This window comes from Eumetopias jubatus, unplaced genomic scaffold (assembly GCF_037043125.1).
Source record: "Eumetopias jubatus isolate StellerSeaLion01/CBP00866 unplaced genomic scaffold, mEumJub1_p1.0 scaffold_6, whole genome shotgun sequence".
Lineage (NCBI taxonomy): Eukaryota > Metazoa > Chordata > Mammalia > Carnivora > Otariidae > Eumetopias > Eumetopias jubatus.
This window is the reverse complement of record NW_028274812.1, coordinates 50,013,442-50,030,491: the sequence shown is the minus strand read 5'-3', so window position 1 is coordinate 50,030,491 and position 17,050 is coordinate 50,013,442. Positions and strand designations below refer to the sequence as shown.

Here is a 17,050-nt window from a genome sequence, read left to right as displayed (position 1 = left end):
AAAATCTTTAGAGCTGGAACAATGTTCTCCATTTTGCATTTGACTCCGAGGCAGAATCCCAGCCAAGCACAGCTTTTTGTTTTATCTGTTTATCTTCCAAGGTCTCCTCTGGCTGTGCGCGCGGTGCTTTTGTTCTTGGCTTTGCTGTTTTATGTATAGCTGTGCTGCATCTCCATTTTGTCTACTGTTAAAAACCAAGTGCTTATTCGAATTAGAGCAGAAAAACACTGACCAGAGAGAAGCACTGCTTCCCCTCTGAAACGTGGTGAGGCTGTGGCTTAGTGTTAGCTGTGACAATGATTAATGCCCCGGGCTCTCACTTCCAGACCTTCAGGAACATATACACAAATATTTTCTGGAATTTGCAGATGAAAGGAGGGAGGTGAAGTGGCTCACACAGGATTGTGCTGATGACAGTCTGATTCCTCTCCCCTTCCCAATGCCCTCACAAATTACGCTCTGCCGAGCAGTGTGGGAGCTGTTCATATTTTAAATCAAACTAAAGTCCACTGAAGTAGGAAAATTATGCATTTTCCATAAATGATGTGGGCAAATTATTATTCAATTTTTTAACAAGGTTTTTCCATCACTTTACTGTGCACAATGTAATATGGTTAATTTACCAGAAAGCATTGTTATTCATTCCCTAATTCTCGAGGCAACTACTGCCATTTCCTCACCATTTCCTCGCTGTTCTCTGGGAACTGACAGACCTTCCTGGCTCCGTTAGTTAGGGTGGCTTAGGTTCCCGAGCCATCTCCAGAGGCTCTGCTTCCTGGTGTCTTCCAGTGCTCGCCCCTCGGGAGGAGTCTAAGAGCAAAAGGTTTCACATACCTGGGTTTAGCATGCGAGTGGCTTTAAATGAATCCTTTTGTAAAGATACACCAAAAAAAAAAAAAAAAAAAGAAAAAGAAGATGAAACCTCTTGTGATTTGGTAATATTTCCCCACAGTATTACATGTACGGTTTTCATTAAAAACACTGTCTAATAACCATTTCATTCTCTCCTGCTTCTAATTAGCTACTCATTGATTACTACATTGCAAGCACTTGATAATTAACCAAAGGGAAAAAATTCCAAAACAAAACAACCAGAGAACATCCTGCAACTGCCCCTATATATCTTCTTTCATGAGTTTACATGTTGCGTGGGGATTCAAGCAAAACAGCCTAGTAAATAGAAGGACAGGAAAGAATGCCAATAAGTTCATAAATGGGAGAAAAGCCCCCCACTCTGCTCATTGCTATTAAGAGAGTGGGGAACACCTACTATAAGCCTCTTCTCCTGCCACTTTTTAATTCTCATACTCTGTAAATATGTTTCAAACTACTGTACCATTCCTGCTGGGACACTAGAGCCAACAACCTGCCTAAAACCTTTCTCTCTGTCCTGTTATGGTATTATCTACCATCCTCTTTGTTAGCAGCTCAGTAATCAGAATAACTTATGCACCTATATGGTTTTGTGTGTGTGTGTGTGTGTGTGTGTGAGAGAGAGAGAGAGAGAGAGAGAGAGATTGACTTAGATATTTTTGCTTGTTTTTTCTTCATTTAGATGCATTTGCTGAGCACCTTCTATATTTAAAACATGTGCCAGCCCCTAATGCGGGTTGGGAATCAGAAGGAAACACATCCAAAGGCAAAAAACACTGGGCCTACAATTACATAGTACATAATTTATTTCCACTTGTCTTTTAAGATCGAGTTCAGGCATCACCTCCTCCAGGAAACCTTCTCTACACTCCCCATCCTGGGCTGGATAGCACTCCTTTGCTACCACCTAGCAGAGAGAATATATATATATATATATATTTTAAAGTAAACTCTACCCCCAACCTGGGGCTTGAACTCACAATCCTGAGACCAAGAATCACATGCTCTAGGGGCACCTGGTTGGCTGAGCTGGTAGAGTATGCGACTCTGGACTTCAAGGTTGTAAGTTTGAGCCCCACATTGGGTAAGAAATTACTTAAAAATAATAAAATCTTTAGAAATAAAAAGAGTCACATGCTCCACCTACTGAGCCACAGAGGCGCCCTGCAGAGAGCTTATTGCAACAATCTTTTATGGGTCTCCATCCTCACTGGACTAGGAATATTGTCTCTCTGACTTTCTAGTGCTAGCACATGGGCTAGCCCATAATAAGCACGCAGCAAATGTATGGAGAAGGAATGAATGTTAAGCCCTTATATATATCCATAGTCATATCTACTGTTATCCCACTACCTTGAACAGCCTTGGCAAAGGACTCCTCTCATCCCAGCTCTGGTTTCTTCCTCCTTGTCCAGTGTCTCCATCCTGTTTACTCCCATTTGCTGCCATCTTGGACCAACAGGTTGACCCGACCAGACTTTCACTTCTGGGTGGCTCTGGATGGTTTTCTTCTTCCCATTATCAAACCCTCCAGGCTTCAGTCCCATTCTCAGTCAGAGGGGCTGTTCTTTGCTGGGTGAAAAAAGCGAATCAGATAAGAGAATCCATATTAATGGGGGTTAATGTTACCTCTCCCAAATACATTATTTTTATGTTAATAGCAATATTTTATGGACAACATCTTCATGCTGTGATTCTCAAGCAGGGTGCAGGTACTCCCTGGGCTGTGCAGGAGTGTGCCAGGAATCCTACAAGCTGTAGTCTGCTTAACAATGCACAACCTGAAGGTCTGGGAAAATAATTTTATGTGAAGATAAAAAATGAATATCCTAGGGAGAATATCAAATTTTCATAAAAGTACAAATTTAGCATGAGACCTTGAAGGCCTCAGGTCCCAGGGTGGACAAGTTTATTCGCATTAGTGTTGGGATGAGTTCTGGGCAAAGACCTGGGAAGCACTAATGGGGTTCACTTCAATCACATACTGAAGACTGGTGACAACACATTTGCAGGGGGCAGGGCTAGTGTGGCTGGCAGCTCACAGCAAATCCCAGTGTGCTCGGCACGGGCCTAGGCCAGTGCATCATTTGCAGGTCAGTCATATGCCCCACTAGGCGGCCTCACCCACTTAGCCACCATCCACCCATTCAATGTCTCCCAGCAGCTCATCGTTGCTCTCAGGGCAGGGAGAACACTGGTGAACCCGTCAGGCAGTTACCGATCCCAAGGAGCTCACAGTCCGGCAGGGAAGGTGCATTAAAAGAAGAGTCATATTATTAAACACAGTATTACAAGAATCGTAAGTATTCCGGAAAGGGGCACAGTGTTCTGGCTGCTGGTGGAGCGGTCGTTTGTCGCTGATCACATTCTCCTTAGAATAGTCCCTGCCAAGCTGGGAAAACTCTTATTTTTATTTTCAGTCCTTAGAATTTTGAAAATAAAGTCATGTCTCCCCCTGCCCCCATGGGATTCTGGATATTTTGCATGTTTGCAAAGAATGAGGCATGATTTAGGAATTTATTATGAAAAGTTTCTGGGAAGATAGGTATATATATATATTACGAAGGTCTATCTGAGATTTCAAAGATATTAAAGATACTAATTTTTCATTATTTTCTTCACGGTAGATGTCATCCATTTTTGAGAATTAAATAAACATATATTATTGGTACTCACTTGTTAAATCTGTACCCCCACAATATCATTTTTAGAATAAAAGTTTTGAGCTTCCTTCCCCCTACCCCCAGATTATTTTTTTCTATCCTTCCTTTTTTTCCCCCTATTTCCCCCCCTCTCCCTCCTTTTCTTCCTTCCGGCAAATATTTTGGACAGCCTAACTGAATCCCCACAGTATAGTATCTAGTGGTAAGAAAGCCAGCAAAAGCCATCTAAACCTATTAGACTACATTTCAGGAACAAATTCACCAAACACCATTTTATCCAAATATAACTTGTTAGGAAATGCCTCTTCTGTCAAGCGAGGCTCCCTTGTCCTGAGCACTGACACGAGGACAGATGACATCCCTCCTGCGGTAGGCTCCCCTCTGCATACTGCCGAAAACCTCACCTTCTTTTAAGACTCATGAAAGAACCATTCCAATTAGTGCAGTATACATTCTTCAGGTCCCAGAGGAAATTTCAGATAAAAATTTTGCAGCTCCAACGCTACTAGAAAAATCCTCTGGTGCCAAGATTTAGCCACAGGAGGATTCCTGTCTTTCTCCGGGCAGGTAAACACCCTCTGGCACTTGTCAGAAAATCTTCAGTACTGTGGCTGTATTTGAGGGTTTATGAATACCCTTAACTTTTCTGGGGGAGCTGCCTGGTTCCCCATACACCTTTCTTTGCCACAACCGAGTCAGAGCCGAATGCATCATTAGCTTGGGTCTACACCCCGATGCCCCAGCCTGCGGGAGGCCCTGCGTCCACTCCTGGCTCGCGGGTCCTCCCAGCCCATCAATGCACTGTGAACGAAGCACCTCGAAGAGTGTGAGCTGCCGTGAGCGTTGGGTGAATGGGAATCGTGTTGTCACATTTTCAACATCTGAGCTTCGTCAAGTGGTCTTGTCCAGTTGCTCTGTTATTTGATTTTAAGAAAGTAAAAAGAAATAGTGTATTAAGAAGTCCCCCTCTGCAGCACAGCAATGCCAGACGCCTGCTCTCCTAAGGCAGCAGAGCGAATACTTATTCACTACCAGGGTCCTAAAGACAAAAACCATTTCACCATCACTTGCTGCTAAGGTACCATTCAAGACCCAGGCATACCTCATTATATGGTGCTTCGCTGATACTCTGTTTCTTACACATGGAAGGTTTGTGGCATCCCTGCGTCGAGCAAGTCGATCGGCGCTGTGTTTCCAACAGCAGTGGCTCACTTTGCGTGTCTCTGTCATATTGCTAGTTCTCGCAGTATTTCACCCTTTCTCATTACTATATTTGTTATGATGAGCTATGATGTTATTACAGCTCACCGAAAGCTCAGATGATAATCAGCATTTTTTAGTAATATTTTAAAATTAAGTTCATGTACTTTTTTTAAGACATGCTCTTGCACACTTACTAAACTACGGTATCGTGTAAACATCACTTTCATATGCACTGGGAAACCGAAGCATTCATTTGACTTGCTGTATTGAGGTGGTCTGGGTTGGAACCTGCACTCTCTAAGGTGTGCCTGTTGTTCTTCTTTCTTAGCCAGAGATGACTCTGGTCAGTGAATTCAGTTTCCTCATTCCGCACTTCTACAACCTGGGAGGGAGAGAGGCTTCTTGGGAGGTGTTGGGAACCCCTGGAGGTGGTTTCATTTGCCTGGACTGGTCTACCTCAGGAATATCTCTGGGCAGCACTTAACTTTCGGAAGAAAAACCCTGAAAACATCTCTGATTTCTCTGTATCTGCAGCTACTCTTTCATCCTGCAGCCCCACACTGTTTCAGAACATTTTGTCAGAGTGACCTCAAGTTAACCCAAGTCCTTAGTTCTGATTCATAGGAGAGAATCCACAACAAACTCAACTGATGAATTAAAGGCTACACTTTGATTTGAAGAAACTAAGTTTTCTCTTAAAGAATCTGTTTAAAGCAGGTTATAACTTTTTCAGTTTTTTTCTTTTTTTTTTAATGACTGAGTCAGAAACATAAATAACAATCCTTCGGAGAATATTTGCAAATTATCCAACCTAGTGGGATGTGAAGATGAGAAACAAAGTTATCTTTAAAAATATCTAGAACATGTTAATAAATTGCCCAGTAATGTGATAGTTATTGTCGAAGATGTTTGAAATTTTTATAAATTTAGCAATTGCATTAATACTAAAACAATGCCAGAACGACTTGGTTAACCAGAAAATCCCTTTGTTTCATCCATTTTTTTTCAAATGTTGGAAACCCTTTCTAAGTATAAAGGTTATTTCAGCAAGAGAACTCTCCCACTTGTATAACTCCACATGACAGCAATGATCTCTGAATTACAGGATCTTAGATCTGTAGGAATCTACGGCAAGTCTCATCCAAAGCCATCTCTACAGACAGGACCCAAAACAGAGGTGGCAGATGGCTGCTGAAGGTCCCGCAGCTGAATGAGTGCACAGCCAGGCACCTGGACAGATAGTGCAGTCTACCCACTGCCCCTCCTACCACTAAGGGTTGTTTTCCTGCCTCGCGACACGCTTACAGAGGGAGAAGACCACGGGAAATACATATACTGACTCTAGGGCAATAAAGATTCTTCTTGTAATTGTCTTTCTCCTACAAGTGGGATACAGGACATTCCAGTTAGAGACCATGTCTGATAGATTGAAATGTGAAAGCATGCTTAATCTTGCTTTAATAATCCTCTGAAATAGCTTGACAACGGTCCAGCCTTTCTAGGGGGAAGAACCCACTCCCAGTGTTCTGAATGTTTCTGTCATTTGGAAGTCACTGCACAATGGTTAAATGGACCAGAGAACTCCTTATCACCTGGTGTGGGACAGATATGTCATTACTAGAGCACCTTCCATGATTTAAACAAATGAACAAAAAAAATTCAAATGTAAAATGCTCTCTTTTTAATTACTAAATTAAGAAAGTTAAACAATTAAAAATGTAAACTCACAAATAAATCGTAACAAAAAAGGAATTAAGATTTCAGAGTTGCTACCCAGTATTAAAAACTTAATAGAAATAGGCTTTTTGATTTGTTGTTGTTAAACATGTAATTCAAGGTTGGTACAAACAGCAACTAAAAATGTAATACTTTTTTTTTTCTTTTTTTGGTGCATCCCCATGAAATGTTAAGTAGTGCATAGTTATTCCACTGGAGACTTCTTGGACATAGAGAAAGTCATTTCATTAGCAGTACAGGACGTTTAAAACACTTATTTTACAATGGGAAATGTCCAACCCCCACCCTCAGAAGTTTTAGTTGCATGAGAAAGTTTAGCAGGTCGCCATGACATGACTCTAATGCTATGGGTTTTAGACCATTTAAATGCGGTTACAAGGTTTATTAAATAAAAAAAGTTTGAAACATTTCAGCATTCATATTTTTATACAAGAAGTATGTGTGGTATCCATCTTCCAGTTCCCCTGGTAGTTATTGGCCATTTGCTTGCTTCAATATGCTTTTAGGCTTCGAGAACAAATCGCAGTTAAGTCAAAGCAAATACTGGAAACAGAACTTGGGAATTCAGCTCTGGGGCTGCTTGAAAAGAGTCAAAGGAACAGCCATCTACAGGTACAATCATGAACCAAAAAAGTGCAATCCAAATTAAAAAGAAAAAAAGAAAAAAGAAAAAGGATCATGCTTTGCAAAAGCCAAAAAGGAGGCCACTGGTTTGCAGGATGACAGCAGTGCTTTTATGCTGATTTGGCAGTAAAATCCTCACTCTGGGTCCCGAGGCGTTACGGCCCAAGTGGGCCATGGTCTCCACATTAGCACCCACATGGCGTATGTACAGGGACATATATATTATATATATTCATATTATAAAAAAGAAAAAACCAAACACCTGTCCTGATTGGTTTTTGTTAAAACATGAAAAAAAATTTTATTGTTTTAGACAAAGAGGCCACTTTTGGAAAATAATACTTTTTTTTTAGTTGAATCAGGTGAAGACAGTTAAAATCACATAGGATTTGCATTTTAAAAAAAGGAAAGCACTAGGGTCGTTGGCACTGGAGTAACTATTTACACTGAACAGAGGTTTTGGCCTTTTACATCACATCGATACAATGCATTTTCCAAAGTCTGAGAAATAACAAGGTTCTGTCTCGTATGCTTCACAGAGGAGGTTCGGATTTGGGGACAAGTGTCATTAATGAGGGCCATGGAAGTTCGTCAGCTTCAGAGTCACATGCAATCTGATCCGGGACGGCTCGCACTGCCCGCGCAGCTGGCTACGGAACTGAAAGCTAATGGGGAGGGGGCGGGGAAGCCTCGCCGGAAGGCCTCTCTCTGCAGACCCCGGTCTCACAGGTTTTCACCGGGCTGGTACTGGGGCTCTGTGGCGGTGAAGTAGTCTTCCAGGAAGCCCTGCAAGTACTCGAAAGTGGGCCGTTCTTCCGGGTCCTTCTTCCAGCAGTGGATCATGAGCTCGTGGAGAGAGATGGGGCAGTCCTGCGGGCAGGGCATCCTGTAGCCGCGCTCCACCTGCTCCAGCACCTCCCGGTTGTTCATGCCTGCAAGACAAGGCAGTGAGTGCGGGGCCCGCCACTCCCCTCTCCTCTGAGGCTGCGCGTGGGGAGAACGCGACGAGCCCGGAGCGGCGGGAGGGGGCGGGAGGGAGCCCGGCCCCTTCAGGGGACGCCGCCCGCTCAGAAATGAGCCCAGAGTGTGCCACTGCTGTATGCGGAAAGCTGGGTGACGAATCTCGAAAGCTTCGTAAGTGAAAGGAGCCAGACACAAAAGGCAACGTGCTGTATGATTTCATTTATGTGAAGTTCTAGAAAAAGCAAAGCTACAGTGACAGAAAGCAGATGAGTCGTTGGGGGTGGGGGAGTGCCTGCCAAGGGGTTGCGGGGGGGGGGGGGGGAAGGAGGGGTGATGTTAATGTTCTGTGTCAGGGGTCAGCAATCTACCGCTGTAAAGGCCAGAGAGCAAATATTTGAGGCTTTGTGGGCTGCATATGATCTCCGCTGCATATTCCTATTTTTAATAACCCTTTAAAAATACACAAAACAAAAACAGGTGGGCGTTGGATTTGGCCCACAGTCGGTAATCTGTCAGCTCCTGTTCTATATCCTGCATGTGGCAGTGGGACTGTTTATGCTTGTCAAAACTCACTGCGTTCTTAAAATGGTTGAATTCTGTTGTATGTAAATTACAGTTCAATTAAACTGATGAAAAACTATGAATGAGGTCGACCAAAAAAAAAAAAAAAAAAGCCATGGACTGAAAAATACACTCTCCCATGTTTATAACATCTATGAACTCCATCTCTGAACTTCATAAATTCGTTTTCCTTCTGCCCGGGCCAGCTTTTGGTGCCCTACCAGCTGAGATGTGCCATCTTGTCCCCACGGCTGGGCACCGTCTGGCCCAGTGACCCTGAGGTGCCCCGGGGTTTGGTGACTTTGATGGGGAGACAGGGCGCCTCCAGGGCCCGTGTTTACTCATGACCTTGGACAGGCCATCTATCATTTGAGACCTTTGTGACCCTCTGGGGGAGCTGCCTAATGTTGAAACCTCAGGCTGCACCACACAAACAGGAGACGTTTGGAGGGGGTGGCAGGCAGCCTCTCTGCACTCCCGCCTTCCTGACAGAGCAGGAAATACCATAGGTGGGGTGAGGTGCATGCCCTGACCCCTCTTCCAATCACTGCCAGACACTCTTCTCTACCTCTCCTTCCTTTTCCTGCCGTCTCGCCTTCTGCCACTGCCCGCCAAGCACTTGTATGTTTTGGCTGCTCCTTGGCCCCAAGCTTGTAATCTGGAACCCTCCCCAATTTCTGACCTGGTTTACTTACAAAATCAAGAACCTGATTTCAAGCCATACAGACACCTAGATGTCTTCCCCTAGGTCTCAGGGATATCAGCAGAAGACCACAGCATCTGCATGTAGCAGCTCCCTTTAACTCTGGAGGACCTGGGCCCAGAGCACAACCCCGTCCTGACTTCCGGGGTCTGTTGCCATTCTCTTTGTTTTGTTGTTCCTTTTGGAACTGGGTTTCTCCTGGCTCCCGTGGCTGCGAGCCACGGCCCTGTCAGTCACACGCTTATACGAGCCTTTTTGGGATGCTTTCTTATTCTCTGCCACTGTAACTTCTTGTGATAAAATCCATATATTATTCCTGTTGTGTTGAAGTAGGCCTTCAATTTAATTATTCTAACATAACCTTGCTCCCATTTTGGGAGTGACCCTTGGTTTAGTGAGAGGGGTTTAATGAACCAGGTGCCCTCTTCAGTTGGGTGTTGGGTCAGCTCTGTGGCTAATTGGCTTAAATCCTCTTCCGACTGCTGAAAACTCATTTCCTTATCCACCATCCCAAAACCCAAAGCTCTGGAAACCCCAAGTTCTGGTAACTCACCTGGCAGCAAAACTGATCGGAACTGACCCCATTTGGCCATAAAACCCAAGGCTGTTTACTGTTTTTCTGTATTCATACAAACTGCTATAGAAGTAAGAATGTCTTATTTGAATATGGATGTGGCCTCAGCCTCTCGAGGGTGTTATCTGATGGATGGTCTATGCACAGCATGGATGTTCTTTAAAAAAAAAAAGTCTGATTCTTGGGCACATCAGGGCCCAAGAGTTTTGGCCAGGACGCTCTGGCCTGAGTGATGGCAGCGATCACATTCCAGCTAGCCCAGAAAGGTTAGGAAGCCAGCGTAATCACGTATGAGGACTGGCATTCTCTGAAGCCTTTGCTTTGTGTTTTACTACAGTCCTTGGTTTCATATCTCAGAAGACATACGACCTGAACCTGCAGAAATCCCCCTCGTCCCGCCCCTGCCAGGAGCCTGTAGGAACTGGGAGGAAAGACAGGCAGAAGGTCTGAACCTCGGAAGGCCTGATGGGCTCTTCTGGAAGGGGTTTCACCTCCCCCCCACCCCTGGCCCCAAACGCCTTCTAATGCTTTATTCTGGCATTGAGACTGTCCAAAATGGCACTACAGAGTTTAATTAATCATTCTCCTATTGCTCTGTGGAGCTTATGTCAGTAAATGTTTCATTTCATTAAAGAACAAACTACTCAAATGGAAAGATTTCATGTATTTTTTTTTAAACTCTTAGTTCAATCTCTGACAATGGAAAGTTTAATTGGCCACTTGGGTCAGGACTATTTTTCCAGTGCTCTGCCCAAGTCCCAGACACAGCAGACAGAGCGACTTGACCCTACACATGTAGCATCCCCCGAGACAGCCCGCTTCTGGGGTGGAGGGAGCCGGGGGACCCACGCAGGCCACCAGCAGGCCCACACCATCAGTCACATGGCTGCTCCTGTTCTCGCTCTGCCTCCTTTCCTGCCTGACTCCTTCCTCCCCTCCTCCCCTTCCTTCTCTCCCTAGGCTTCCTCAAAGCATGGGGACCATATGTAACCAATTCCACACCCTGGGCCAAACCAAAACATATCAATGACAGCTTTGCCAGAAAAGTGGGAAAAAAGACAAGGCACATTCGGCTGACAGTGACAGTATGAGTGGGATCAGCTCTCTTCCCGCTGCCAGTAAGCCAGAGCCCGCCTGGCGGAGCTGCGGAAGGCACCTTCCGCACCCTGCACGGTCTGGAGATGCCCGCTGAGCAAGGCTTAGGCTGGTTTTGACTCTACAGACAATAGCCAGGTTAAGTGGGCTGCGTTCATATTTAAAGGAGTAGTATTCTCAGCTCTAAGAATTTTGATAAATCATTTCAAGAATTTCTTTTTTTAGCAAAAATGGGTTTTACTCTATACATTCCTACAGAGATGAGCCTACTTCATTTTTCTTTTTAGATGTTTCATATTTTTGTTACCAAAAGAACTTGCTAGTTCCCCTCTTTTCGTCACTTTTCCCAAGACTTTGGCTTTACCTAGTACGTGGGAGGGGTGAAGGACAGGGACTGGGAAGGGGCTACACATGGGCTTGAGGACCAGGGCGGTCAGAGGAGAGTCTGGAGGGACATGGGGCTGCCGGAAGACGGGAATCTGGTTACCAGACTTCCTACTGAGGTAGCAGACAGCGAGGGAGGAGGGCGCTTGGGAATGTTTTTCCTTTTTCTCCCTTTTCATGCGGGAGATGCTAGCAGAGAAACAGAAAAGACAGAAGCTTGAAAACACGGCATATGGGCACGTTTTAGGGAAACACTGTCATCAACAGTTCGGGCCTCCAGGTTTCTTAGCGGGAACTGCACCAGAGACCATTTGTCAGCAGGAGGGGGGTCTCTCTGCCACCAGGAGTGCCCGACTGCGGGGGGTGTCACAGTCACGAAGTGCAGCTGGGTGTGTGCCCTGGTTCCCAGCCTCCACATTGGAGGAGGGCCAGCGCCGCCCCAACCCTGTCCTCTTCCGGCCCCCACCATGCAGCCCCTGACTCTTTGTCCTCTCCCTAGATGGGGACAATGGGCCATTTCCATGGGTCACTCCCGCAGGGCACAACTCAGTGGTCCTCAGTCCACAGAAAACCCGCGGGGCCTGCCGTGCCAGGGTTTGCTTTCCAATTCCTCTCCCCTAGGTCCTCCACGGGGCCCCCTGCCACCACGGCTTTCCGGCTTTCCAACACAGTCGCGGAGAGAGCATCATTTCCAATCGGTCTGCCCAAAACCCTGCTGCTGAGACTCTTCAGCCAGGGGGACTGCATTCCCTTCCTGTCATGAGGACCATATTATCCTTTCCAAATCATTTTGCTGGCTTCCTCGTGGTTTCTGCATTAGGGGTAAGCGTCCGACGCTCATCGCACACGGCTGCCAACAATGTAGACTTTCCTGTGTGCCTCTGTTTTCTTTCCCCTCCCCTTCTTTTAGATTTCTCCATTCCTCTCCTTCGAGCTACCTACTAACTCCACAGAGTCTCCCTCCCTCTCTTCTGTTGGATTCTTTGCAGAAGGGAAAGACAGCTCCTTTCCCCCGGCGGAGCCACTCCACTACTCCCCACTCTGCACCTTTCACTGATGACTTGACCTACCCCGGCCTCAGTTTCTTCATTTGTCAACAAAATACCTCCACAGTCACTGTGCTTTCAGCTGTTTAAAACAAAACAAAACAAAACAAACCCCAAACAGTCTCCTATGAAAGAGGAGGGTTTGGCTTCATGGCCTCCCATTTGTGCAGCTTCCTAATATGGATCTCGGAGGGGCCAGCTCTGCACGATCAGGGATTTTCACTATTAGAGGATCAAGCTGCATCTGGATTTGACTATGGGTTGCAAGAACCTGGATTTTTGTGCCACCGGAAAATTGAGCACTGTCACAATGGGAACGATGTGAGGTTATCAGACACTGAGATTACTTTTGCAAACTGAGCTTTCCATTCAAAGGAAATTATGCTCTATTGTGCATAAGGCTTTTGTCAGAGGCCCCCCCCCCCCCCCGCCCGCCCCTTGCTTCTCTGCATAAACCCTGTAAAAAGCTGCTTCTGTTTGCTTGTCTGTGTCTGTTGAGCAGGGCCGTGCTAATGTCAGGGGAAGGAGGGCTGAGTTAATGGTGCTTGCTTGGCACGCGCTTGTGCTACAGACCATCACGTGCTCCAGGTGTCTTACTAGGCGACAACCAGGAGGTGTCCTGTTAGGTCTGGTGAAGGATCAAAGCACAAGTTTAGGGCAGATAGATAGTGATCAAAGAGTATAGACGAAAATAAAGGAGTGACTCTGAGAAGGCACAATGTCTAGTTCTCTTTTTCTTGCCCCATTTGACCAGATAACCTTGGGGCAGATGTTTTTATTAAGCCCACCGTATGAATAAATACAGAAATGACAGCTACTCAGGGGCCATAATACAGAAAGGTTATTTGAAGTTGGTCATGCAGTATCGTGAAGAACTCCCTTGTTCCAGAAAAGGAGAAGTGAGGAAGAGCATGAGGGTGTCCACTGGGAAGGCCGTGGAAACACTGAGCTGAGAACGAAGGGCAGCGGAACGCAGGGTTCAAGAGTGGAAAGTTCTTCTCTGGCTGCCCGCTCCACTTGCCTACCCCTCCTGTCCTCTCACCTCTCATTAGCCACACTGGCCAAGAGGAACCTTGTAGGCAAAGGGGGGCAGCATGACTCCTGGGCATCCAGGAAGGCTTCCCTCTCTGGGGGAACTCAGGAGCGGAAAGGAGAAGCCCTGGGGGCTGTGGACGGGGGCAGGGAGGGCAGGGCGGGCAGAGGACAAAGCGCCCTTGGCTGAGGGTAGAGGTTCTATTCTGTTTCCATTTTCCTGGCTGGAGAGGCTAAACTTTTCCTACCCCAAGAAAAATCTGCTCTGTCGGCATGCTGAGCATAGCAGGAATAGTAAGAGTGCAGGTGATGAAAATGGGTTGCCGAACACAGAGGAATATGTCTGCGATTCAGGGCTGCAGGGTATCTAAGTGGGGCAGAGGGAGGAGAGGGCTGGGACTTCTAATTCTCTAAGGAAGGTGGCTTCTAGCTTCACTAATTTCCCTTGCCTCTTCAAGTCATGGTCAGGTGATGGGATATATTCATAAAAGCCAGGCAGCTGTCACTTACTAAAAGATCTGAAAATGCTTCAAATGCACGGATAAATGTGATGTGCTTAAGAGAATGCTCCTGCTTTGCTAGATCCTGCCAAATTCACAAAGCAGGTGTTCAGTTGAGAGCCAGGGCACAGAATGGCCAGGACAGTCTGCCTAGAATGGTGCTGGAACGTGGTGTTTCAACCGGACCACAGTGTCAATTTCCCAGAACAACTTTGAGGACAGAGGCTATCTCGTGGCTGGGACAGTACATGCTATATTTATGTGTGGAGATGATGAAATAGAGTTAAAAGGCTTTGCAGGCTATCAGCCACACTAAAAAAATCTTGTTTCAAAAGCCTCATAGGCATCATCCTTTTTTTTTTTTTTTTTTGCTACCCCATCCATCCAACTATCTATCCATCCATCCACGTGCTGACACTTATTGAGAGTCTACTATGGGGCAGACACTGCTGGGCACTGGGGAATATCTAAAGGAGCTCCTGTCCCCTCAGAGCTACTGTGAATTACAGACACACAGACAGGGGCTTTAACAGAGATGTACCGGGTGTCATGGAAGCAAGCAGAAAGGGCAAGTCATTTGGTATGGACATGAAGAAAGCTGTGCAGAGGAGGTGATGTCTGGGTTGGGCTTTGAAGGATTCTGAGGCAGACAGTGAAGCTGAGAAGAGTGACTCACATCAAAGGGACATCTCAGTGTGAGGGCTGGGGGTGGCAAGAGAGAAATCACGTCCGATCGTGTCACTCTCCCACACAAGCCCCTCAGTGACTCCCCATCTCACTAACAGTGAAAGCTAAAGTCCTCACAATGACCTAGGAAGGCCCCATCTGATCTCCCCAGGGGCCTCTCAGATCTCCCTCTCCTCGCCTCTAGCCACACTGGCCTCCTTGCTGTTCTCAGGGTCTTGTTTCCTTCAGGTCATTTGTCACCCCCCCAGTGAGGTCTCCTTGTGAGGTGCTCCCTTGCCACTCTCCATTCTGTTCCCCTTTTACTTTTCTCCCTACCCATTACCACCAGCCAATACCGAGTAGAGTTTGCTTATTATCTTTGTTTATTGTCTGTCTCTTCCGAGAAGAATAAATTGCTCACGAGGGCATAAGTTTTTGTCTGCTGGTTCAGTGCTGTATTCCTGGTGCTTGCACAGTATCTAGCATACAGCAGGTGCTCAATAAATATTTGTGAAATGACTCAAGGAGCCCCCCCCCCCCCGCGCCCCCCTCCTGGAAAGAGTTATTAAGGACTACGCAAACTAAGGCTTCTGGAGTTTATCTGGAAGGTGAAGGGAAGCCACAGACGTTTTTAACTAGGAGAGTAAGATAGCTGGGTCTCTGTTTTCTGGGATAACAACCCTGGTGGTGACAGTGATAGAATGGGTGAGGGGGGAGCAGAAGCCGAAGCAGGAAGTCCCATGAAGAGGTCACTGCGAGCGGACGGCAGCCTGACCCAGGGCCATGGAGGCAAAGAGAAGAAGGATGTGAGGGAGGTCTGAAGGTGCCTGACTCTGATTGCATGCATCAACCCCAGAGAACTCCTGTCATGTGAGTGTTGTCATTTCTCACATACAACAGTCCATCAGTACAAAATCCGTTCTAATCTTGATGCAAAGAATGGTTCTGCACCTCGGCTCACAGAAAAGCAAGCTAGAGTGCTAGGCCTAGAATGTGTTCAAGTCAGGCTGCTCCCAGGGCATCTGTAAAGTGGAGCTGTTCTCTGGAACGGCATGCATCTCTGTGACACCTCTTGGAAGCAACCTTTGTCTGGGAGGGCGTGGTGCGAGCGACTCCTTTCCCCATGCACCACACCCTCCTTTCTGCAGGCTCCTTTCTGCATTTCAGTACTTTTTCTTTGGCTCTAAGGCTGTCATTCAATTTGAGATTGTCCTTCTTCCCTTCCTTTTAATCCACTCCTCTTACAGAACTCGCTAACTAACCAGCCGACCCATGTTTCATTGTCTTCTCAACCCTTCTGCTCTTCATGTGGTCACACCTCACATACTCCACTCTAAGCTCCTTCTCTGATTCTTACTTCTGGAATTCCTTTCATGCTGGGCAGAAATGCTTGGAAAGCTTTACGAACCCGTGGATAAGTCATCTCCCTTCCCTTGACCTCCATCCTCACCTACCAGCCAAAGTCCCTTTCCTCTGTGTGAAGGTGACAGAAGGTCATGCTTAGGTATGAATGAATTCAGAAAAATACCGCCACCTACTGTTCTTGAAAAAAGAATTACTTAAAAATGTACTCTAGCCAACTGAGAAATTTCTGCATGGAGATGTCAGAAATTTCTGCATGGAGATGTCCGCTGCAGCGGACCTGCCAGGCCCCAGAGCCTCCCTGTGGCAGCGCACCAGGCCCCCACGACAACGACAATGGGCTCTGGCCAGCCTTCCCAGCTCATGCCCAGGCTTCACGTCACGGCCCTCAGATTCCTTCTCCTGCAGCTCCTTGAAGAGGCTCTGTCCTCCTCGGCCCTGGTGCCTTCCCATATGCCCGTCCATATCCAGGACATTCTTCCCTCTTCCTTGACTTGAGGAAGAAGTCCTGCCTGCCTCTTCCATGCAGCTTCCCAGAAACAACCCGTCCTGTTACCCTCGGAGAAGCAGAGCAGCCCTCCCAGCCCCCTGACACGTCAGCAGCTGCTCACGGTATGTAACTACATGTAGGCGAGTGGACCTCGTTCTCACTGAGAACTCCTCTGCCACCCTCACTGGATTCTGCGGGAAAGGCCCTCTGTAGATAGCTGAATCACGTGTTCCTGATCCCATTATCAGAATTAAGAGTCGAGGCCCACAGGGGGTAAATTCAAGTAATTCATCCCATGAGGATGATTCCCTCTAATAATAAATAAGTATCAGAAAAGACTGATTTCTTCCCGGACTTGATGCATATTTTATCTATCTGACTGTAAATTCCATGAGTGCAGGGACTAAATTTATTTATTTGCTCATTGTTCTACATCCCCAGCAACCAAAACAGCGCCTTGCTCCAGGAAGGTTTTAATCTGTTTCCTCAGAGTGTGAATGTCTTATTTGTACTCACTTCCCAGGTAGAGCAAAATGCCCGGCAGAGTTCACACTCACGGACGCGATGCTGAATG

General features: G+C 46.4%; 1 protein-coding gene across 5 annotated transcripts in view; it reads right to left on the bottom strand.

Annotated features, from left to right (window-relative positions):
• Positions 1–6,843: 6,843 nt before the first annotated feature.
• Positions 6,844–17,050, bottom strand: part of FYN (FYN proto-oncogene, Src family tyrosine kinase) — a 209,792-nt gene continuing 199,585 nt past the window's right edge. For all 5 annotated transcript variants that reach the window (XM_028104114.2, XM_028104113.2, XM_028104112.2 and 2 more), the window contains one exon: positions 6,844–8,032. In XM_028104114.2, the coding sequence (XP_027959915.1) occupies positions 7,824–8,032 (209 nt within the window). In that variant the 3' untranslated portion in view covers positions 6,844–7,823. The remainder of the gene's footprint in view (positions 8,033–17,050) is intronic.